The sequence below is a fragment of the Astyanax mexicanus genome, chromosome 5 (genome assembly GCF_023375975.1).
Source record: "Astyanax mexicanus isolate ESR-SI-001 chromosome 5, AstMex3_surface, whole genome shotgun sequence".
Classification (NCBI taxonomy): Eukaryota; Metazoa; Chordata; class Actinopteri; order Characiformes; family Acestrorhamphidae; genus Astyanax; species Astyanax mexicanus.
In genome coordinates, this window is record NC_064412.1 from 11637567 (window position 1) to 11662969 (window position 25403).

Genomic DNA, 25403 nt, shown 5'->3' on the forward strand with positions numbered 1-25403 from the left:
TCTACCATTAGTGCAGAGCCATTTCTAATTCTCAATTAAGGGCTGATGCAGTGCACAGTGTCACCCAAACAACAACAACAACACAGCACACTAAACCGCCGCTATCCGCTAATGGCAATTTCCTCTGCTTCAAAACCAACATTCCTGTAAACGAGGGGAGAGCGGACAGCTAATTGGTTTCTGATGGCAGTTTTCAATACAGACAGAATTGTGTATAATGTAATGTGATTAAAGCATGCTTTCAGCTTCAGGGATTCATTGACAATATGTGTGTTTGAGTGTGAGTGTGTTTTCACACCTGCACCTTTTAGTCCGGTTATATTGGTGCAGTTCGTTTGGGTGGGTGAGAGTACTCTGAAATCCCTGAATGAAATCCGGCATGACTAATTGCCTTTATAAGTCACCTAATTAATAAATAGAGTCCACCTGTGTGTAATCTGCTCTCCGTATAAATTACTACAGCTGTTCTGTGAAGGCCACAGTGGTTTGTTAGAGAACATTAGTGATTAAATGGCATCATGAAAACTGAGAAACCCATCAGACAGGTCAGAGATAAAGTTGTGCAGAAGTGTAAAGTATTGGATTTTATTTAGGGGGATCAGAGTACAGGGGGCTGAATACTTTTGCATGCCAGGCTTTTCAGATTTGTGTTTATTACAAAGTTTGAAAAACAGGGGAAAGAATGCTGTATATCTTTTTAAGGCACGGTGTCGCTGAACAATGCTTAATGCTTGTTTTGGGCCAGACGTTTAATAAGCTAGCTATCTGTTGTTTTGGGCAAAAATGCTAATGCTAAATGTTATTTTTGGCATTTTTATCTAACACTCTTATCCAGAGTGACTTACGAGGTAATTCTTATTACTGAGGTGGGCCAATGTAGGGTTAGAAGTCTTATCCAAGAACTCTTATTGGTGTAGCACATGCAGCATTCAGTCACCAAGGTCAGGAATTGAACCGTAGTCTCCCACATGATGTGGTGGTTAGCTCACTGGCAGGTAGTGGTGTTCTCCACTGCGCCACACCATCATATCTAGCAGTGATCTGTTCATATTGTGGCAACGCCAGGTCAGCATAAAGTCAGCAGTTCTTGTGTCTTTGTGTTTCAGACACATGGAGTATGTTTTGGTTTTGTATGTGCTAATGTCTTCATACGGTTATGCTATATACTTCAAATGTGGTCTTAAAGTGACAGTCTATATTATTTTGCTTCTAAACTTAAAGCAGAAGCATTTCTGAGTGAAGAAGTGACAAAATGTGGTGTTAAATGGTACCAGTGTGCTGGATCGACCATCCCAGTTAAAACGTATATATTTATACTAAAAACTGGGGTGTTGGGTTGCTTTTCACAAGTTTTCACAGTTCTTAAGGCAGCGTCTCGCGTCTTAACGTACTTACTTCACACGTACAGCCACTAAAAGAGGATCCGGCTCAGTTGTACTGAACACAAGCAGCTGGTGGAGCAGTGGAGACTTCAGAAGGGGAAACTCAGAGCTCAGAAGCTCATTCACTCAACGTAAAAACAAAGTGTGTAGCTGAAGTGAAGTTTCTAACTGAGCGTGCTCTCTCTCTCTCTCTCTGACTGAACATAACCTGGAATCAGAATTCATCCGCTCTTAAAAAAGACGCATCACAGCCGCCCAGTTTAAAATGATTCCTCTGCATGCTCGGTGCAATTACCCATTCTCACCAGAGAGGGCCCTAAATCCCAACACTTACGGACATCAGCTTTAAATGTAATTTGCTAATCTATACACCCACAGCTGACACATAATGTACTGTGCAAAAAAGTTTTTTTTAAATGATTTTAATAGTACAGGTTTGCAGTAACAGAGGTGAGTCTGTGGCAATGGACCCTTATTTACTATGACTGGCCATGCGGAGTTGCATGGCCTGTTCTGTTCTGTTACACACAAGCACATTTAGACCTGACACTAGATCTGATCTGAATCTCATGCCTGTAAGAGATAAAGGGTTATCTTACACCCTGAACAAGGAACATCGTGATGCTCATTGCTATCTTACAACACGCAAACAGCCTATTTTTACGCCTTGTACCTTCATTGTTTAAGTAGTAGATGGGCACGGTGGTCTGGGCATGAGGTGTGTTCAGGAAATTTCTGTCGATTGCTATCTTGGCAATAGAAAACACAGGTACGCCACTGACTGAAAAAAGCCTAGACAGAAGTCAATCGTCAGACGTTCATTGCTATCTTGTCAACACAGGCATGTCGCGTGCACTCAATGTGCATACACCCTGCTTGTTATACACACAAGGACATGCAGTTGTGCACAGTAAACTTCAAATAATCAATAATAAAAAAAGAATACAAAATAAATTGTTATATAATTGCTGTTCCCGTAAATTACCTGTTCGTGCACCTTCACAGCATAAACCTGAACGTCAGTTTTCTCTGCTGAGAAGTGCATATATAATGCAAGAGATATATGCCCTTAGAGTACCAATCCACCAAAGTCAGAGTACACTTGTATCTTAAAGGCAATGGCAGGTGACACGCTTCTCCCGTCATTTCAATAGCAAAGACACACTGACACACCACAATTTAAGCAGCAAAGAAACACTGCTCACATTTAGATCGCTAAAATAGGGCCTAAACTTTTTTTTTTGTGAAAACCATTGATGTTGAAAGAAACAATACTTGGACAGGTGTCCCAAGATGTTTGTCCATACAGTGTAATTGTAATTGCCACTGTAATTAAAGGTAAAAGTAAATAGTAGCACCCCATAGTGCTAAAGAAGCTGCTTATGTTCTTCACTGAGGCTTTTAACCTCATTACAAACAAAACCACCGCAGTGTTTTTGCACTGCAACCGGCTAAAGCACAATTTTCTCCTGCTCTTTTAAATACCGTGGGACCATTTGAAACAGTAAGTAGAAGAAAGCAGACACTTAGTTCTCTGTGCCTGATGTTGTCTCATTACTGCACAGCCTGTAGACATTAAGATTCTATCTCTTCCTCATTAAGCCCACCGTCTTGTTTAATACTGACCTTGGTGACGAATGCTAATGCTAATTTGATCACAGCAGGAGTTTGAAGCCAAGACTGTGACTCTAGTTCAAAAGCTGTGTACAAAAGTTTTAACTTCTGCACTATATGATAGGAACTGTCGTATTATCCCCTATAAGTCCAAGGGCCCATGAGTGGGCACACTTTTGCACTCTTTTTGTGGGTATGTAACTTTGGTAACACTGTATAGTACAGCAGGGTGGCAATGTGGCTTTGTGGTAGGCATGCAGACCTCTCAACACTGGGGCCTTGGGATCTTGGGTTTCCTCTGAAGAATACAGTTCCCTTCTACAGTTCAGAAACATTAAGATAAGGTTAACTGTTTACTCCCAATTGGTGTCTATGTTTAGAATAGACTTTTCGAGTCTTCAATGGACTGTAGTTACTAGTTGAGAGTATGCAGTATGCAATTGGCTGCCACTTCTCAATGATTTTGGTTGGTTTGGTACTCAGTGTAAAAGATTGTGTGTGAAGGGTTAATTGTATAGCAGCCATGGGCTTAAAAAAGTATTGTATAAGTACAACATAAAAAATAAGTTTAAAGATATTAGAATTATTAATATGCTTAGGGTTGACCGGGGGTGAATAAGTAATCTGGTAAAATTCTGGTGTATTGCTATCTTGGCAGCAGTAAACACAGCTCCTCCACTCACTGAAAAACCATAGTTTACAGTCAGACATTTATTGCTGTATTGGCAACGCAGGTGCCCCAGGCACACTACACATGTACACCCCTGCTTGTTACACAAACACAAGAATGTGCAGCAGTGCACAAACCCAACTTTTACATCATCAACAAAGAGAACACCAAATAAAATACCATTACTGTTCCAGTAAATGAACTGCTCAAATACCTTCACAGTTTGAACAGCTAAGAAGCGCCAAAAGCAACCATTAAAATACCAATCCACCACCTATGAAACTGGGCATGTAACTTTCAGTCATTTACCAAATAGTTTCTGAACTTTCTTAAATTTCTTAATATAACTACTATGTATGAAATCAGTATCTATGAACAACTTACCGGGTCATACTTCAAAATTAAATGAGAAAAACAATGTACAAAAGAGTAACAACTGGATAAATTGGTTAGTGTAGCATTTTAGGGTTTCAAATGGAAAATTTAGGAATTTTCCATGCAGGCTGTATTATACAGCATTACTGTAGCATAGTTATAGTTTATAGTCAGATGTTTATTGCTATCTTGGCAACACAGGTGCCCCACGCACACTACACAAGTAGACCCTGCTTGTTAGACAAACACAAGGACATGCAGCAGTGCACAAAATTTTATAGCATTGCTATCTTTGCTATCTAGGGTAACCAAACATAAAAATGAGTTTAAAGGTAAATCAAGAAGCCTAGATTTGACCGGGGTTAAAGAAATACTACAGTGTTTTTTTTTTATTTATTATTATTTAATGTTACTTTTCACAACGCTTAGCATTTATTCTATTGTATTGAATAACAGATGACAATGGGTAGCTGCAGCTGAAGCAACAGGTGCTGTTGAAATGATTGCTCTTAATAATCAACATTAAATTAATCTGTTGTGGCAGGTACTAATTACCTAGTTTGCAGCCAGCACATACTCTATATAAATGCTTATATGTTTGTTCCTGGTCTTGCCATGGCACAGGATCACAGATTTTAAATGGTGACTTAAGTGGCTTATTTTTCTCTTACCCTCCATAGGCGCCAAAAGTGAAGCTCCTCTTCCTGAAGGCCATGATTCGCAATACACTCAGCTCCTCAACCCAGAACAGCTTTAAGCACATCAACAGTTAGTTATTCACTCCCTATCACTCTCTATCCCCCCCTCTCTCTCTCTCTCTTTCTCAGCTGACTGACTCAATCTGTTTGCAAATGTCCTGCGCCTCACTCTCCATGCCCCTCCTTTGCTGCCCTTCCTCCTCCTCCTCTCCCTCCCTCAAGCTTTTTCCGTATCCTGAGCAGAGAGGAGAGAGGCGTGTCCACTCATATCAGTATCCACAGCTATGAGCAGGTTGCTTGGAAGGAAACTCATTGCCTTCTAGTCAGGGACAAGCAGAGAAGCGCCTACTCAATCTGTCTCTCTCTGCTCCCCCAGGCTTACTGCTCCTCTCAGAGCTCTCTCAGCCGTGAGGAAAATAAAGTATCAGTTCTAACTAAAGCAGGGGTGTCCAAAATTTTTTTGTTGGGGGCCAGAAGGAGAAATATATTTGAAGTCACGGGCCACACTCTGTAATAAAACAAATAATGAAATATACCACTTTAAATAATAAATTTTTCCTGATTATTTCATTTACACACCATTTTACTTGACTTACTATCTTTATCTTTGACAGTGTTGTGTAAACTAAGATTTTTCAAATTGATGTTTCATTTTATGATGTCTCTTAATATTAAACGCCTTAATTACGGCAACTTTTAGACTCTTTGGCCCGTTTTTCTGTGCTAGAAATGCACACCCTCTCCGCTTTTAGACTCTTTGGCACGTTTTTCTGTGCTAGAAATGTGCACTCTCTCCGCTTTAAGACTCTTTGGCACGTTTTTCTGCGCTAGAAATGCACACTCTCTCCGCTTTTAGACTCTTTGCCCCGTTTTCCTGCGCTAGAAATGCGCATCCTCTCCGCTTTTAGACCCTTTTGCCCCGTTTTCCTGCGCTAGAAATGCGCATCCTCTACACTTTTAGACTCTTTTGCCCCGTTTTTCTGCGCTACAAATGCGCACTCTCTCCGCTTTTAGACTCTTTGCCCCGTTTTCCTGCGCTAGAAATGCGCACCCTCTCCGCTTTTAGACTCTTTTGCCCCATTTATCTGCGCTAGAAATGCGCACCCTCTCCGCTTTTAGACTCTTTTGCCCCATTTATCTGTGCTAGAAATGCGCACCCTCTCCGCTTTTAGACTCTTTTGCCCCGTTTTTCTGCGCTAGAAATGTGCACCCTCTCGGCTTTTAGACTCTTTGGCCTGTTTCTGACACCTAGCGTTCACACTTTGAATCTCATATATTATAAAAACCTGCTTAACAGCGGGCCAATTTCATTCTATTTCTAAAATACCTACGGGCCGTAGTTTGGACACCCCTGAACTAAAGCAAATTCTAACTTGTGCCACCTTTTACACACGACCGTGTTGGGCACTGCAATGTAATTGAGAAATAAATACAACTGAAAAGACATTTGTAAAGGTTGCACTTCTAATTTAAGCTATTGTAAACAAGCACCCTTATTTTCCTCCTTTTTCTCGTTGTCTGAAAAACAGCCTCCAGGTCTAAACTGTGCTTTTGTTTTTAGGAAAAATAAAGGGCGTCCCAACAGTCGCCCCGATCACACACGGCAGTAAACCAACCAGTTCTGAAGCTGATACACGTTTGTGTATGTTTTTTCCTCTGTTTGGCACTGGATCCACTAAATTACAAGGGCATCAAGTAGGCAAAATACTAAAAAAAAAACAAAAAAAAAAAACTAAATGTTGCTACATGCTACATGAAGGTAACTCCGTGTCAGTTAATCACTTTAGGACTATACGGGTTTGTGCTGAAGATTTTACAGACAGTTCAGTAAAACTTACAATAATGGTGCATCAATTAACAGTACTTACAACACTGTTAAATTGTTTAGTAATGTCAACAATTTTTTATTGGCCCTAGTACTAAACACCAGTTGTAATGTTATAATGATTAATACTGTCTTAACTAATGTCAATTAATACTTTTGAGACAAAAGATGAGACATTCTCTGTCATAATAAGTGCTGATAATTCATGTACCCTTTTTGTAGAGTGTTACTAAAATGTCTGTAAAATCCCCAACACATATCAGTAACTTTGTGTTAATAATGATGTAGCATCATTATGTAAAATGTAACACAATGTACTACACTGTTAAAACAACTGGAACATTCATTAGTGAAATGCAATTCAGTTCAATTCAAATCGAATTATACAATAAATAGTACTTTTCACAATAAAGTTGTGAAACAAAGCAGTTTAAAGAGATCTGATCTGAGCCTCTGATTAAATGGATCCTTTTTGGTCTGTTTCTGTAAACATTCAAATAATAAGTGTAAAAACTGTGACACACACCTCTAAAATCAAAGCTCAGATTTTAAAACAAATAAAAAAGACTTGCTTTATAGTAGTTTTAATAACAGTCCAGACATATAGAAAAAGAAATGTTTCATGTGTGCAGAACTTCAAATAAGACTAAAAAAGCTGTAAGGTTATAGTAAAAGTTTATACAATGACATGCCAAAAGTCATGGGACAGGAATCACATCACTACTGTGCCCTATGACGTTTACAATGTCTTATGAAAGCTACAAAAATGCTGCACTGACCTCTGGGATATGTGTGTGGGGGTTCTTGTATTGAATATGGGTGTGATTGTTGCTAGAGTCGCCTAGCAAAACCTTGCCAGTCACCATCATTACCACCCACTGTGCTCTTCATGCCTTTTATGATGTATTCCCAGCTATGTCAGAACTTTTAGCATTTTAGTGTAGATGGTGTGCTGTTTATAATATTTCACTGTACACTGCCTAAGTAATTACTGAGAAAAATGTTATTATTTTAAAACTCTTGGACATAAGTCTAAGTGCATATTTACACATGAAAACTTCTTTTTTACTTTATTACATCCCGTCGCCATCAGCTATGTGGGTGGTGTCTCTCTATAGTTCATATAAATAGGTTTGTAGAATGTTAGTTATGATTTTCTTATTCCAGGTTCACACTACACAACTTTTTGAGTCGTCAGTTGTTGTGCTGTTCACACTACACGACTGGTTGTGCTGTAATCGAGAGTCCTTCAGTTGTTGAGACTTTTACACTACATGACTGATCTGCAAAACGGGGTCACAAATTACACGATTTTCTCGCTGTGGGAAATCGCAGACTCACCTGGGTGCTCTCCAGAAACACGTTTCATCACGAGAACACAACAGAACTAAACACACAAGAACTAGCAATGCTATGCTAGAAAATTACTATAGAGGAGAATATACTCATTTTCAATGAGTCCAAAATGAATGGGTTCACATGAAGCAACTGAGCAAAATCAGATTTTTTTAAATTGTCTGATCAGTTTTATACTGAAATATGTACTTATGTCCTCAACACCAGTTCAGGAACTCCAGTGATAAGACTTTTAAACATGCTCTACCTGTATCTCCAGGATCAGCTCACCAACCAATCAGCTCACAGTAGCAGTTATGCACCGAGTGATCCACGATTTGCCTCCGAGCAGAGTTTTTGTTGGCGATCAAAGAAAAACTGTCAGTGACTGAAAAAAGGTGTTGTGACGAATTCTTACTCTCTGTCAGAATCTGACCCCCCTTTATGTACACGTACGGCCCTGCAAAAGAATGACTGTAAAAGATTCTCCTCAGATTCCTTTTATTTTAGTTTATATTTAAAAATGGTTAATCTATTGTTACAGTAAATAAATGAATTCCCAGTCTCAGTGTTTGTGTTCACTGCAGTGTGACGTGCTGCATTGCAAATTAAGTCAGATTTTGGCACAGCACCAATTCTTTTTTGCGTAAAGGACCATGGTTCACTAGATCTGGACCAAGAACACCTCTTTTGATCAGACCAAACTCTGGTTCTTTGGTTCGGGCTGTGGTTCACAGCCATTTGCCCACCTGCAAATTCCCATTTCAAAAACTTTATTACCTCAAAATAAAGTCACATCATTATATGTAGGACAAATACAAAAATGCTTTGGCATTTAGCTTTTGCCAAAAACAACAAAAAACGGTAAATTGCCCTAGTGAAAAAAAAGTAGATTAAATTATACTAAGCATTATTGTGCTAAAGTGCACTAGAGTGTTCTTGTAGCCACATTATTAATCAGTATATTTAAAGAGTGCTAAAATGGAACAACTTTTTTGTATTTTGTACCTATTATATTTTAATTGTATGAAAATAATACAAAAATCTTACTAAGATTGTGCTACTTAACCGTACTAAAATGGAACTATTTTAAATATACTTAAGTAACATTTAAACATACTACTTCATGTATGTAACCCCATATTTTAAATGTGCTTACAGTACAATTATAATACATTTAATTTAACTTGTACAAAATAAAATTACAAAAAGTATATTTGGAAAAAAAATTTAGAAGTATATTGAATTACATTAAATTAAAAATGTACTTCATAATAGCCTATTTCTTTTAAATACACTATATTGTACTTTTTAAAATGCATGATCAAAATTTAGTTTTAAGCATTTGAATGAAAGCATAATATCAATGACATTTAAATTTATTTTACATAAATCTGTTAGTATTTCTCAATATGGTTTAAGAACAATTAAGTATATTTTGTTTTCACCAGGGTGAAAAAGCCCACAACTCTACAACAGTTTTTAACACATATGCTGAAAAGCACAGTTACACACAGCCACCCAGTCACAGCCACTAGTGACCCCATATGACAGGGTGTGGGATGTATAGACACTCTGTAAAGCACTTTCTCTCCACTTCAGCTCATCAGCTGACAGAGATGAGGGTTTGTGTGAGGAGATATATCTCTCCCTCTGTTCACATTAGCATGCACCGCAGAGTTCATTCAGGGTGATGCACACAGAGTATTGAATCTAATTAACAGCACTCGCAACACAGGTGCATATCTCACTAATGATAAGCAAGCAGCTGGCGTACAATTTAAAATGCAATGCCTCCACCAGCAATGGGAGAATGAGGCATAGACGACTAATCTAAAGCAATGACAGCGACGCCCCTCAACAATGACGCAGGGCTTTTATTTAGATGAAGTGATACGTGGGTCCACTTCCTGTGTCCTCACTTTGCACTGGTGTAAATGTCATGTCCCTCGTCCTCTGCTGACCGCAGACTCCATTAGATTTGACTGGGGTGAGTTCTGCTCACTCGGGTCCTCATAAATCAGATCACACAGTTGTCCCCATCCTGAAGGTGACTGGACGCCAACTCTGTCCTTTCCATCAATGTCCTCAAATCACCCTCAGTGCAGAGATCCCTCTAATCTCAGAGGTGGCTGATAGACCTAAAATATAACCATACAGAACCTAAAGGAGTTTTTCAATATAGATGATATACACAGAGATATAGCAAATATTCTGCAATGAAAATGGAAACAAACAAAAATGGAATTAAAGTAAATTGTGTTTGCAATGTTTGGCCGAATAAGTGCAATTAAATTAATTCTGTAATTTTTCCAATCAATATTACATGAGGGAATCACAAAGCATCTCATGATACAACATTTGTGATTCTGTGTTACTCGATAAATAATGTATCATTCAGTTCTCTACGATACTTTACAGCATCTGTGTTACTGAAGAGGATAAAATAATCCTTTGTGGATTTATTGGTGTCAGTTCCACATAATTTTATAACCAATATTCTTCACCGCAGGTTTACTCAACTCATTTGATTTTACTTTAGTAAGTCAAATTGGGGGACGAGTCTTGGAGCATCTATGTTTCAATAAAAATATTGATAATTTGACGATACAATATGATATATCGCCATATTGATATATTGTCCCAACCCTAATCAATATTGTGCTTGAAAAGCAGGACAAAATACATTTAAGCTATTTTATTTATGCAATGTAGAAAAAAGTGTCAAACTAAATGAAAAATATGTTCGATATCTAATAATCAATATTTGCCTTTTGGCCAAAAATGTTTTTTCATTTTTGACTTTTCGACACATCCCTATTTTTTTTTTGCAAACAAACTTGAATAGAAAGCTCCAGGAACAAAACAGAAATGTCACATAGTAAAATGTCTAAAAAATTTTAAAACTCTAATTTCACCCCATTGATCCTGCTTTTGCTAGACTGTCTCTTCTGTCCAGGAAAAGCTTTCTACTCAATTGTTGCTGAGAAGATTTGATTGCATTCAGCATTCTGGATAGACCATCATCATCATTCCAGAGAACACAGCTCCACTGTTCCACAGCTCAGTGCTGGAAGGCTTTATACTGTATCCCTCTGTGTAATACCTGGCATTATCTACAGTGCCATTAGGTTAATTCTACTGAGTATATTTCTCTATAGGGTGCAACTTAAAATAGCTGAACACATTCATTAGAAGGGATGTTCACAAGCATTGGGACACAGTGTACGAACATCAAAAGCTTCACACAATCTATGAATATGCATTTTGCACTTTTCAATTAAATTTACCTGATTTTGATAAAGATGAAATAAGCTTGAATTCAAACAATGGATTTATTTGTATTTTAATTAAATACAAATTTTAATTATTTTAATTTGTATTTGTATATAAAAAAGACCTTTCAAAATTCAAATTTCAAAAAGAAAATCCATATGTCTTCAGATTTAAACAATTGAGATCCAAAAATTAAAACGTATTTGATAAAAATAAAATTAAGCCAGAGGTAAAACATTTTTGAATCTAAAAATGTAGAAAAAGTATTTTCTACACAAACAGTATTATGTATTATGGCATTAAATATATGTTATGTTGAAATGGAATATCAGGTACCCTTAACTCAGATATACCAAATGCAGATTTAGATAGATATTTTAACTTATACTTGTAAACAAATAACATTTCTTACAAAGAATCAGACCACGACTGCGACTGGAGAACACCACCAGTGGTTGCTTTTAACCTGCGTAGTTAATATTCACCATCACGGCCTGGGTTAAATTACAACCCCAACACCGGCAAGGACGAGCAAAGTCAGTTTCATAACGGATGAATTAATAGAGGGCATGCTGGCAGCCCTTGGTGTTCGACCTCACTTTCTCCAGGACAGACGGCGTCTAGACTGAGCCCAGTCCCGTAATCCCATTTAAATGCCACAGCACCACTGAGGTCATTCCATCAGAGATACACAACATGAAAGCGCCGCTGACTCTGTAATGATAATAACAATTTAGTCAAAGGCCATTATTCATTCAAAGGTACTATTATGTGTTACAAGCGGCTCACGGCCTTCATATCCACAAATAACTCTTTGACTATTGATAAATTAACCCCCCCTTTAATGGTTGGTCATACAATGGGCTCGATACTGTCATCAAAATGCTCACAATATCCATAAGCCATTAGATGTGTATATAACAGATTTCTGAATAAACATTTAATGCTACATCTACCTGTATAAATAAGGTGCCTATTAATGTCTTATTGTTTGCTTATTAAAGCCTTAATTACACATTTGTAAATGATTTATTCACTGTTTATTAGGCTTTATTCTGCACTTTATCCTGTTATTGGTGCTTAATTAGGGGTCTGTTATGTGGAAATGATTAATAATGGCTCTATTAGTTCTTAAAGTGCACAATAAACAGTTATGTTAGCATCCTGTTATTAAGCAGATTATTAAGCATTAACTAGTATCTATTTCTACATGTTATTAGTGTATAATAGTGTATATAATTGGCAGCAGTTTGATCTATGTGAGTTTGGCAAGGTTATGGCTGAGCTGGAGTTTATTGAGTCAATAAGGGGTTAATAAGTCACTAATAGTGCGAGAGGTGTACCATATTCTAAAGTGAGGTTCTGTTCATCACTAATTAGACACTAAAAAGAACTGAATAAACATTTAATCAACCAAAGACTCCTAATTAAGCACCAATAACACTTACACAGAATAACACCTAATAAGTAGTCAATAAATCATTTACAAATGTGTAATTAAGGCCTTATTAAGCAAGTAATAAGACATTAATAAGCGCCTATTTTGTGTTCCTTAAAATAAAGTGTTACCCTGTTTTTAATGTGTCTGAATGCATTGAGTTTCTGTGCATTAGATGCTTCAGTGTTCAATGTGCTTCATTATGCTCTCGTCTCAGGAGCCTGGCTGATTTAGATTTAGCCCAGTACATACTCTCGTGCACACACACACACACACACACACACACACACTGTCTGGTGCTCTAACTCGCTTTCTCTAGAGACATGTCCTCAAGCAGGAGGGTATGAGGAAGGATATTTACCCTGGGTGAGTTTAGAGAAATGACCAAGAAGAACATGAGGAGAATGGGGATGATTAGTCCATTCCTGTACAGTCTCTCTCTTTCTCTCTCTCTCTCTCTCTCTCTCTCTCTCTCTCTCTCTCTCTCTCTCTCTCTCTCTCTCTCTCACACACACACACACATCTCTCCAGTAGGTGGACTGTTATAGATCACTGGAGGTGAGAGTAATGAGGTGTTGCTTGTAGAGACTAAGCAGTTTGCTGAAACCCATAAATAATCCCAGGACACACTGTTACTCTAAAGAAAGGAGCCAAACACGGCTATTTGGAGCCACAGAAGAATCTCTTATGGTTCCCAGTCTGACATATTTCACCATATCGATATATTGTCCCACCCCTAATCAATATTGTGCTTAGTTGATATGCTGGGATATTAAAAATCCTTTGAAAACAAGACCAAAAACTAAAAATAATTTATGACATTTTGAAAAAAGTGTCAAACTAAATGAAAACTTTGTTCGATATTCAATAATCTATATTTGGCTTTTGCCCAAAAATGTTTTTTTTTTTTTTGTTCTTTTTTTTCAGTTTCATTTTTAATTTTTCGACACATTCCTAGTTTTTTTTGCAACAAACTAGAACAGGAAACTCCACTAGTCAAACAGAAATGTCACATATTCAAATGTCAGAAATAACTCTTTTTAAGCCTTATCCAGACAGATTAGTTTCTCAGGGGGACGTCTGTGAAAAAAATATTTACAGGCACTTTGACTGACAAATTACCAATTACATTACCAATTAAGAAGGCCATGCCATTCCAACAGGACAGTGCTAGTCCACATACTGCTGCCGTCTCAAGAGCTTGCCTTCAAAAAACACAGATATTCCACCTCTACCACAAAATCTGCAGGAATATTTAAGCTGCATGTAATGCAGTATCACAGGACACTTTTAGGAACCTCTACAACTCCACACCAAGACACCTGGCATGTTGCGTTATACATGTGTACACACACACTTATCAGTGTATAGCAACACTTAAGCCCTATCCGGACAGGATTATTTCCTCAGGGGGATGTCTGTGAAAAATAATACACACTTCTACTCAGTGATAAAACTCTTGCATCCGGACTGCAATTAAAAAAACAGGAGGACCAGTAAGATGTCTGGCTTTCTCGGTCACATGACATTGTGTTCAGTAGCTCCTCCATTTCCACTCGCTGTTGTGTTTACGTGGATCTCTGAGGAAACGCAACCAAAGAGTAATTATGGTGCGTAGCAGTGGACAAATAGCTATTTTATTAAACACAAGGTGACAAATGTGTCAGGAATAAAATTACCGGAGGGCGACGGAGCACAGTTACAAACAGTAGGTAATTCAGCCTATAATGTAAGACATTACATTATACATGTAAGAAAAACACGCACATGGTCATTCTGGACAGGAATAAAATCACAGAGGACCCTCTATAAAAGAGAAAATTACCCCAGGACCCCCTAAGAAACTAATCCCATCCGGAGAGGGCTTTAGTTTTGAACCTGTTGGACACTCCACTACCCAATGCAAACAATGAATTAACATCAGTGTAACAGCAAGACATTTTGGGAATGTGTATATGTCTACATAAATGATGGAACATATAGAATATATACATGAATAAAGTAAAGGAAAACTATAATCTATAGTTTAGGATGCAGCAAATTAATATTTCATTAGACATTAGATTATTAAATTATATTATATTAAAATATGCTAATGAGTTGATTTAGATAAAGTAAATAAAATATGACAAAACTAGAAATAGGACTTGAGTATCTCTACTAAAATTTAAATGCATGGTTCCTGTATTTTGTACAGAACTTTTTTGTTAACCAAAAGAATACAGTCTGTAAAAGAAATGGGCAATCAGTATAAAAAAACTTTAAATTGGTAAAGAAGCTTCTTTCAGCTTTTCTCTTATAAAAAAATAATCATTATAAAGTTAAAATTTGTCCTTTTATGGCATTGCTTGAGGAACCATTTATAGGACCTTCATTTTTCAAGTGTACATTAAAGCCAGAGTCTGGGTTTATTCCTCTCTCTGGTCAGGAAACACACTGCTTGCTCTCTATAAGCACCACATCATTACTCAGTCCTCCTGTGGGCAGTGGTGAAGTAAGAGGATGCGGGGGGCTCGATTAGTGCCATTACTGAGACACTCGTAACACTATCTGAGCAGCAGGCACTGTGGGTGTTTGTGAAAAGCTCCTCAATCACATCCTACAAGAATACTATTTACCAAAAAAGGGTCTGGGTTTCTCAAACCTACACACTGAGGTATTTATTTTTAGCATTTGGTAACCTGACCTTTCTGTTCTTGACTCATACCAGTGATTTACACTGTGCTGTGTGGAGGTATTGTGATGTGAATTCATATGTGGGGTGTGATGTGGTATGGTAGTAAATTATAGTAGCGTCATCTATTCCTACAGCCTGGATTATGTTCTTTATCTGTTCTTCATAAATTAAGATAATTCTTATTTATTTATTATCTTTAACATTTTCACACGTAACATTTTTTAATATAACAGTAGCCTTGAGCTTCATTGTGAGGCAGGTATGATTGTAATTTTTATTATACACATTTCATTTACCAAATCAACACATTTTCTCTGCATTACTTTTGCTAAGGTGTGCAATTATATTTTTTTAGATTATATCAACGCATTTACTGAATGTGTGGTAACACTTTAAAATAAGTGTACAATAATACACTAATTGATAGAATGTCATTAACTAATTAGTTAAGATATTATTAAATAATACATTTTAACATTTTAAACTAATAATTGAATTAATGAATATTAAAAGCATTCTTAAGATTTTTATTAATCTTTAATGATATATTAAATGGTGTGAATTAATAATTAGTTGTGACATTATTTAACCATTTAACAGTGTTTATTACTGTTTTTAAATACTGATAATGTGACCCTTATAGTAAAGTGTTACAGAATGAGCATTTTAGTATGTTGTTTCAGTATGTTAGAGTGCTTTAAAATAATAACTCAATAAGTACATGGTTCAGCATTGTTCAATTAATGTAATTAACTTGATTAACCCAAATTGAGAGTTGAAATCAACTCTAAACTGGATAAGTGTTTTAAACCCCACAAGAGTTTTTTTTTTAACTCCTAGAAAGAGTTAAAAGATCGACTCCTGGACGAGTGTTACTTTAACTCTGATCTAGAGTCTGATCGATGGTGACTCAAATGAGTTGATTTGAGCTCAAAGACAGTATATTTCAAAATGCAGAGTTTGCTGTACAGTTCTTACATCACTTCCTCTGTGCTAAATGTTAAGTTCAGTCACATTTTTGACTGTTTTTAGAGACACAATCGTAAAATTAGGAAAAAAAATAGGTTAGTTTTCTACCGTGTCTCAAAGGGTTAACAGTATTCCCAGAGTTAAAATCAGACACATCTAATGCTTCGTCAAAGTATCTGAGATATTTTTAGTTCTCAGATTGAGGAGCTCATTTTACTGCCATTTTAGTACTTTTTGTGCTAAAAGTAGCCTTGGGCTGATAACTACTCTAATCACAGTCATTTAAATACGAGAACAAATGATCATTCTTTCATTTTTGAGCTCTTTCATCACCTTTAGCCCCATTTGGACAGAATTACTTTTACACAGGGGGTGGTGCTTTGCAATTATGACCTGGAATGTGCACCACCTCCTGGTGTAAAAGCCAGTCATTTTTCCTGCAGCTTTTACCCACTGTACAATGAGAATTAAATGGGTGAATTGATATGTATGTAAATATTCCATCAAATCTTGTGGAAAGGGAGTTTATTGTGGAGCCAATGCACTCATATTTATTTGCTCCAGAGAGTATTCAATTGGCAATACTTTGCTACAGGGACAAGACAAGCTGTGTATGTGTATTAAGACTTCTGTGTCAGTAACGGGTGAAACTAGAAGTACAACAACATTAGTGAAAAAATGGGTCGCTCTCAGGAGCTCACTGAACTCCAGTGTGGAACAGTCCAGCCATGAAATTTCACTTCTCACTACTAAATATTCCACAGTCAACTGTCAGTGATATTATAACACAGTGGAAGAGACTGGGAACGGCAGCGACTCTGTGCTCTGTCAGTGTAAAATAACAGAGTGGGGTCAGCGGATGCTGAGGAGCATAGTGCACAGAGTTCACCAACTTTCTGCAGAGTCACTACACCAATCACTACACACCTCCAAACTTCATGTAGCTTCAGAATAGATCAAGAACATATTAGCTCCAAGATCTACGTCACCAAACACGAGGTAAGTGGATACTGCCAATTTAGTGTAGTTAAAATATATATTTTAAAAGGGGTGTTCATAAACATTTGGACAAATAGTATAGTGCATGCTTTAAGTATATAACTTTCATAATGCATCATCTGTAATGCTCACACATGGTACTTTTCAACTAAGTTCAGGTACTTTGTAACTAAGCTACAAAAAAGTTACAATTATGCAGAAAAATGTGTATACAAACATATGCATAAATATTTTTGTCTTTCATTTTTTTCCCTCGAAAACTAAACTACGAAAAAACTAGCAAAGGCAAATAGACAACAAACCATCTAGTTGTCCAACTACATTTGATCATCTCAACAGAAGCAACAATGTAAAATAAAAATCAGAAAACTATGGCCCCCTTTACTATAGAGTAAAGCTGTGTGTAATTTAGTCTCAGTTGTTCTGTGAAGGTCTCAGTGGGTTGTCAGAGAACACTAGTGAACTAACAGCATCACGAAGAACAAGGAACTCATCAGACAGGTCAGAGATAAAGTTGTGGAGAAGTTTAAAACAGGGTTAGGTTTTAAAAACATATCCCAAGCTTTAAACATCCCAAAGAGAACTGCTTAATCCATCATCCAAAAATAGAAAAAGTATTCTACATCTGCAAACCTACCCAAGACATAGCCATTTACCCAAATTGACAGATCAAGCAAGGAGAGCACTGGTCAGAGAAGCAGCCTAGAGGCCCATGGTCACTCTGGAGAAGCTGCAGAGATCCACAACTCAGGTGGGGGAATCTTTATACAGAAAACTATCATAAGTCATGCGCTCCACAAATATGGCCTTTTTGGAAGTGTGTCAAGAAGAAACCCATTGTAAAAAGAATTATGAATAATCATATAATATATTTGTGATTAATCTTGACGCCACTTGACAGCACTACTCTATATGTAAGTACTGGTGTCAAATGATTGAAAAATGAAATTACAACAATATTCTAGGATTATTCATAATTAGTTACAGTAATACTAGTAAATACTGGGTATCTCAGATCAAATTAGGTAAAATAATACCAATGATTTAAATAATTAATCATGCTGACATTTGTAGATTATTCACAGTACTTATAACAATAATAGGGGTGTCACGATTCCGATATTTGATCGAAATCGATCAAAATGTCAGGGTTTCGAGTATTGAAGTTAAAAAGAGGATCGACGATCCCTCCCGCAAATGGCGCAGCGCACTACGCAAATGGCACAGCACGCTGTATCTCAAAGAGAAGCCCTTTCTCCAGAGAATGTGGACATTCTCATCTTCTTAACGAAAAACTTGAAAATATAAAAATAACAGTTGTTTTGTCTAGCCTCAAATATGTTAATAGTTATAGTAATTGGTACCTTAAGGAGCATCTTTCTCTCAGATACATTTAATAATATATCTTTGTTAAAGAAAAAAACTTGTCATTCTCAGGGACCGAAAAAGTCTTAAAGTCAATTTTTTTTTTATGTTTAACTGTTATAGTAGGATAGAGTTCAGTTTGTTAAGGCTCTAACTGTTCTATTATTTTTTACATGAATGTTCCTGTATTTTTTTATCATTTATTTTGTTATGTGCACACTGCTACCAAAAAAGCCACTAGATGGCATTACAAATATATCTTAATTAAATTGATTTGAATTTGACCATTAGTGCCTCTAGTGGTGTATTACAGATCACTTGTATCACTTTGCATCACTTATATCAAGCCCACCTTTTGAAATAAGATATTGTAAATTTGATTAATCAAACCAATGAATGACCATAGACTAATCTAAAACTGGCATAGGCCTCTCTGCTGTAAAAAAAAATTGAATCGAATCGTGACCCTAAAATCGGAAATAAAATCGAATCGAGGATTTAGAGAATCGTGACAACCCTAAACAATAAGTGTAATTCCTTTATAGATCACCTATTAAAAATCTGAACACACCCAGTCTTGAATAAAAGCTGAAATCTGCTGAGTAATGTTACAGTCATTACTTCATTCCAAATCTCACTGTATAATAAAGTTAAGTGATCAATATTAGTATTGAATGATTATAATTAGAATATTGCTGCAGAGAGTGGCGGAGTCAGTCAGTGAGGAGTTGCACTGTGCATATCAGATTTGAGCACAGAGAGTGGCTTTTCTCAAAGGATGAGCAGAATAGAGAGATGAAATAGAGAGAGAGAGAGAGAGAGAGAGAGAGAGAGTGATCACAGCTTCAGAGAAAGCCTATTTAATAGAGAGCCTTCAGCAGAATGGTAAGTGTAGTTACCCAGCAACACACTGCATTCACTGTAGTAAGACACTAGACCCTGCTCTCTGCTGGCCACATACAGACACACCACCTCTCTGATGCTTTCAGAACCCTGGACAGCAACACAGGGTCACCACAACACACATCCAGTACCTAAAAAATATATACACAAATATATACGTGCACACACTCTCACACCCGCGCGCACACACACACCTGTTTATATAGCGCCAGCAGCATGGCTCCTCTGTAGTATGACACCTCAATTTACTGCTGCTGTGCCAGGCGCTGGAAGCCAAGCAGAAAATGAAGAGCACTTATTGCTGGGGCAAAGAGAGGAGAATGAGCCTCTTGGGATCTGATGGAGTGAAACTGCAGCTCCTAGAATCACATTAATGCTGGGTATATTCCTCTTCCTGCCTCACCGCAGAGCAGGAGGATGTGGGCAGCATGCAGGATAGATTTAGGAGAACTCTTTACATTTTAAAATGTGTGTCCATGCCAGGATTTTCACCAACTAAAAAAGAAGAAATGCATCTGTGTGATTAGATTTTTTTCCTCTCTTAATGTGTAGAGTTGGTGAAAAAAGTGAATAGTTCTATTTAAGTAATGTTTTTAATCAATAGTATGGCAAGAAATGAAGGTCAGTCAATTGAAAATTTTCAAGAACTTTAAATGGATCCTCAAGAGCAGTCGCAAAGACCATCAAAACTTTATGATGAAACTGGCTCTCATCAGGACCACACAGGAAATGAAGAAACAGCACTCCCCTGCACTCAGCTCTTCCTGCTATCTTCAGTCTCCAGACTACATTACCCAGACCGCACTACACCATGACATGACACACTCACACGATCACCTGACTCAAGCTGATAACTCACAATGCACCTCCAGAAAGCAAATCACCAGAATATTAAATTCACCTGTGACCACAGTACTTAAGACACTTAAACAAACACACTCAGTGCTGAGCGTTGTTTGGTTCTTCCGGCTTTACACACAGTACTTTCCTGTTTTTTTTGCTCTCATTTATGACCATTTTTATAACCATCCAATGACAGTCAGCATCATTTGGCTCCTCTAAGCAGCTACTTAGTATGCAAAAAAATTTAATCCTTCATGTCCCCACAGCAGGACAAGGCTATAATAAGATTTGGTAACACTTTACTTGGATGGTCCATTTTATGGCCTTGTTGATGCTCAACTGACATTCAACTAACACTGAATTGAATGTCCATTAAATTTAACTTAACTTAACTTAATGTTGAATGTAAATAATTCAAAATAGAACCTAACCGTACACGTAACCCTTACCTTAACCCTTAATCAACCATAAAATCAAACCCTACACCTAACCCTAACCTTAACCTAAGCTTAAAATCTAACCCTAAACCCAATCCTAAAATATTAATTACTTTCACCTTTTACTTCATTTGCATTGAATAGACATGTAGTTGAATGTTAGTTGAATGTCAGTTGAGCATCAAAGAGGCCATCAAATGGACCATCCAAGTAAAGTGTTACCTAAGATTTGCCAACGCTAGTGATATGTGAAAATGCCAAATGTGCTAAATATCAGACTAATATAAATAAAAAAAAAACATATCAAGCCTAGCAAAAAGCTTCCATATTAAACACATTATGTTGTACAATGGCTACGAGCAACAGCAAAACATTGGGAAGGCATTTTAACTTTCTTTGCAATAGAACCTCTATTCCTAGACCACATTTATTATATACTTAATATGTCCCTTGTTAGCACTCTCTGCAATGAATATATAATTTTGTCAAAATAACACAGCATTTAGCCAGTTTTCAAGTGGGCCTGTACTGAACGGATTGTGAGGGGGGGGCTGGGTTTGTGTCAGATGTGTATGATCTCTGCACTCGCTCTGCTGTCGACACACTCAGCACTATCACTTCTCTACAGTCACATCTTCAAAGCCCGTGGCGCTGTTTCATGCTTGACTGTTCAAACTGACCGATCTCTCCTCTCCTGCTGTGTGTGTGTGTGTGTGTGTGTGTGTGTGTGTATCGTTCAGGCCGACCAATCTCTACCCCTACTGTGCGTTTGACCTCAAGATGTGAGAGAACTCTGCCAGTGGTCCAGCACCACTAGACATCAGAGTGAAGCAGGAGGTATGTGTGTGTATGTTTACTTCTGTGTGTGTTGGAATATATCACTGAATGCAATTACCAAGAAATTAAGTCGGGCCAACTTTTAATTTTTGTATTTTTATTAAAGTGGCATTCCGTATTATTTAGTTTTTAAACTGAAAGCAGAGGCATTTCTGAGTGGAGAAGGCATAAAATATTGTGTTTAATGGCAGAAGTGTGCTGGAATGACCATCCCTGCTAAGCCCAATATATTAATTCTAAAAACTGGGGTGTCGGGTCGCTTTTCGTGGGAGTTCTTTTGCCCACGTCACATGTCTTTACATACTTACGTCACACATACAGCCTTGAAAAGAGGATCCGGCTCAGTTTTACTGAACACGAGCAGCTGGTGGAGCAATGGAGACTTCAGAAGAGGAAACTCAGACCTTAGTAGCTCATTCACCCATAGTAAAAACAAAGTGTGTAGTTGAATGAAGTTTCTGACAGAGCACTCTCTCTCTCTCTCTTTGTCTGTTTGAACATAACCTGGAATCGGATTCATCCGCTTTAAAAGGAGGCCGCATCACACCTGCCCAGTTTAAAATGATGCTCGGTGCAATTACCTTTTTTTTACCAGAGAGGGCCCTAAATCCAATAACTTACAGACATCAGCTTTATATGTTGCTGATTGGATCAGAAATGGCCACAGCACCCCTATTGTTTGGTGTAGAATCTCGTCACTCTCTCTTAATTAAATGTAAGTAACTAAATGTTTGCAGGAATAGAGTATAAGCGAAGGGAATGTGTCAGGCCTTATGTATAACCCCAGTTATTAAGTGTATTATTTGAGTTAACTCAGCGTTCTCCTAACTAAATAAGCTGCAGCTAAAATTATTAAGTATTAAACTGATTACGTATTTACAATCCTAGAGCTGTAAAATATAGCTGTGCCCTATATAAGTAAATGGATCTATATTCTTCATTCTTTCTTACACACAGACACACAGTATGTACATGATTTCACAGCTCTAGAGTGATTTAACTGTTAAACTGCCTGTTTGTCTTGAGAAAGGAGAGCTTCGGTTTAAATCCCACTAACTCCATAGCCAAATATTGTATTCTCAATACTATGAGAATATGAACATCAACTAAATGTCTTACACACTATTTAATCAATTTTACCTGAACCACATTTACTATTGTTTTTTTTTAAGTAAGCACAATTTAAAATGTATTGACCAAATAAAAATCGAGAAGTAAAAAAATTTTAGATAGAGTTAGGAGAACTTTTGACTGAACTTAGATAAGTTCACGCAAAAAAACACTCTATACTTTATTTACTACTCTAAATTGCCCTGATGTGTGAGTATATGTGAGTATGACTGTATGCCCATATATGGATTGGCAGGTGAGCAATCGTTTCCGGTTAAAAGTACACTGTGAATCATTAGCTGACCCTTTTCTTCGGTGTGTGTGGATGACCGCCTGTGTTTGTCTACTGAGTGCTGAGTGTAAAATGATTGTGTGTGAATCATGATTGTAAAGTGTCTTTCAGTGTCCAGAAAGGTGCTACACAAGTGTAACTTCATTCATTTATTCATTCTTTCATTCAGAATCAGTTGCTGTATCATTGTAAGTTGGCCTACAAATGTGCTAAACAGTGAGATTGTCACACCTGCCCGCACTGCACCTTTAAGATCCACCTCTCCTGAGTATTGAAGCTGACTCCTCCCCTCCCACACACCTGTGGGAGATTACACATCTACAGGACTATATATACTAAGACTCATGCACTGCCAAGTTGCGAGATATTGCCACATTGTGTCTTATCGAGCGTTATTATTGTGACTGTTTTCCTGTTTTTTTGATCTTTTGCTTATCCTTGACTACGATTTTTGCCTAGCGTGTACTTTCTGTTTTTTTGGACTTTGCCTGTTTTTTGACTTCATTTTTGCCTAGTGATTTGGAATAATAAACCTTTCTGCGTTTGCATCCAAACTCTTGGTTTCTTACAGAGATTTTCAAGGTATAAACTGCAGAGAGGAACTTCGCTTATCTGTTTTTGACCCAGGTTCTCTATGGTAATGTGATCACATCCCGTCTAAACCCACACATCCAACAAAGGAAAGAAAGGCAAATCTAATTTGAGCAGTATGCCCAGTCATCTGAACCAAGCATAAATGTCAGCAGAAGACAGAACTGGGACACTGACGAGTAAATTATTTTACTCAGCTAACAGTGTAAAATGAGCCTGTCCGCACTGAACAAGAAAGAGAAACACATAATATCCCGCTGAGAGAGAGGGAGAGACAGAACGGCAAAAATAAGGGAAGGATAAAGGCAGACGAAAAGAGACTGCGGCAGAAAAACACATTTGTGGAAATGAAAAGAGATCTGTGCAGCTCGTGTTTTGGCAGCAGGCTGTTGGCCACATAATTGTTCCTGGCACCGTATGCGCACGCTTTTCACCAAACAGTGTTGCTATACTGACGTGGCCCAGTCCAAGGCTGGGAGAGTGAGAATAGCTGAGATTCTGCCATTCTGCTCTCTCTTTTTGTCTCGGTCCTTCTATCTGTCGTTCTGTCTTTTTCGCTAACTGAATCTGTCTCTCAGCCTCTCTCTTTCTATCTCACTCTGTCTCATTCTGACTCTTCAGCTCGATGTCGCTTTCTCCCTAACGTCTCTCACTTCCTGTCACAAATTCACTCGCTCTGAGTCACTCTCAATTTTTCATCTCAATCTCAGTCTCTGTATCTTACTTAAAACACCTCAGCATCATTGCTGGACTGGGACTAAGTCCACCAACAAGAAATATTGAACCAACAGCATCATGTGACGAATGACCAACACAAACTGGAGCAGCTATAGGTAGGAGTATCTAATAGAGAGGAGGACAGTGAGTGAAGAACATAGTGTTTAAAAACTCCAGCAGCACTGCTGCAGTGTCTGATCCACTCGTAAACACAGAACAACACACACTTACCCCTCATACACCACCACCACGTCAGTACAGTCACTACAGTGCTGAGAATAAATGACCCACCACCCAAATAAAATCTACTCTGTGGTGGTCTATCCTGTGGGGTCCTTATCATTGACAATCAGGGTGCATATTAAAGTATGCAGAGAAACAGACTAGGACTACAGTCTGTAATTATAGGACTACAAAGTTCTTATAGTAATTTAGACTGTAGAAACATGGAGGTGATCATAATATTAATATTAACAAAATATACACACACTAATCATGGTCCTATCAATTACAGGACTAAAAGAACATATGAGAGATCAGTCTCTTTTCTAAGTCTTTCTTTTTCTTTTGCAGTCTCTCTTTTCTCTAGAGGAAGGTCTCCTCTAGTCTCTTTCTCTTTTCTTCTACTATATCAGTTTCTCTCTTAGCAAATCTCTTTCTAACTCAATCTATCAGTCTCTCTCTCTCTCTCTCTCTCTCTCTCTCTCTCTCTCTCCCTACAGGATACACAACAGAACATATCCAGCCTAAGGACATGCTTGTGAGGTAATTAAAAATAGGACATATTTGTTAAAAAGGAAAAACAAAAACAAAACTTGCCTTGCTCGCCCTGCCAGCTAGCTAATCCATGCATTTCAACAATACATTCCAACCCAAGATGCAGACATAAGGATAACATCTCCCTACAGCTCAGCTCAAAACGCTCTCTAACTGGAACAACACTGACTTGAGGGTTTGGATTTGGTGAAGCGATGCAGATGGCTGGGCATCTGTCTCTTTTTGGCTGGGCGGCATTGTTCCACTTGCATTGCATGAGGACTCTACCACTCA

General features: G+C 37.7%; 1 protein-coding gene across 4 annotated transcripts in view; it reads right to left on the reverse strand.

Annotated features, from left to right (window-relative positions):
- Positions 1-25403, reverse strand: part of rap1gapb (RAP1 GTPase activating protein b) — a 144105-nt gene that overhangs the window by 80256 nt on the left and 38446 nt on the right. For 2 of the 4 annotated variants that reach the window (XM_049479189.1, XM_049479186.1), the window contains exon 1: positions 4713-4857. The exons of the other annotated variants lie outside the window; for them this stretch is intronic. In XM_049479189.1, the coding sequence (XP_049335146.1) occupies positions 4713-4804 (92 nt within the window). In that variant the 5' untranslated portion in view covers positions 4805-4857. Of the gene's footprint in view, positions 1-4712; positions 4858-25403 lie in introns of those variants that run through there. 4 annotated transcript variants of the gene reach the window in all.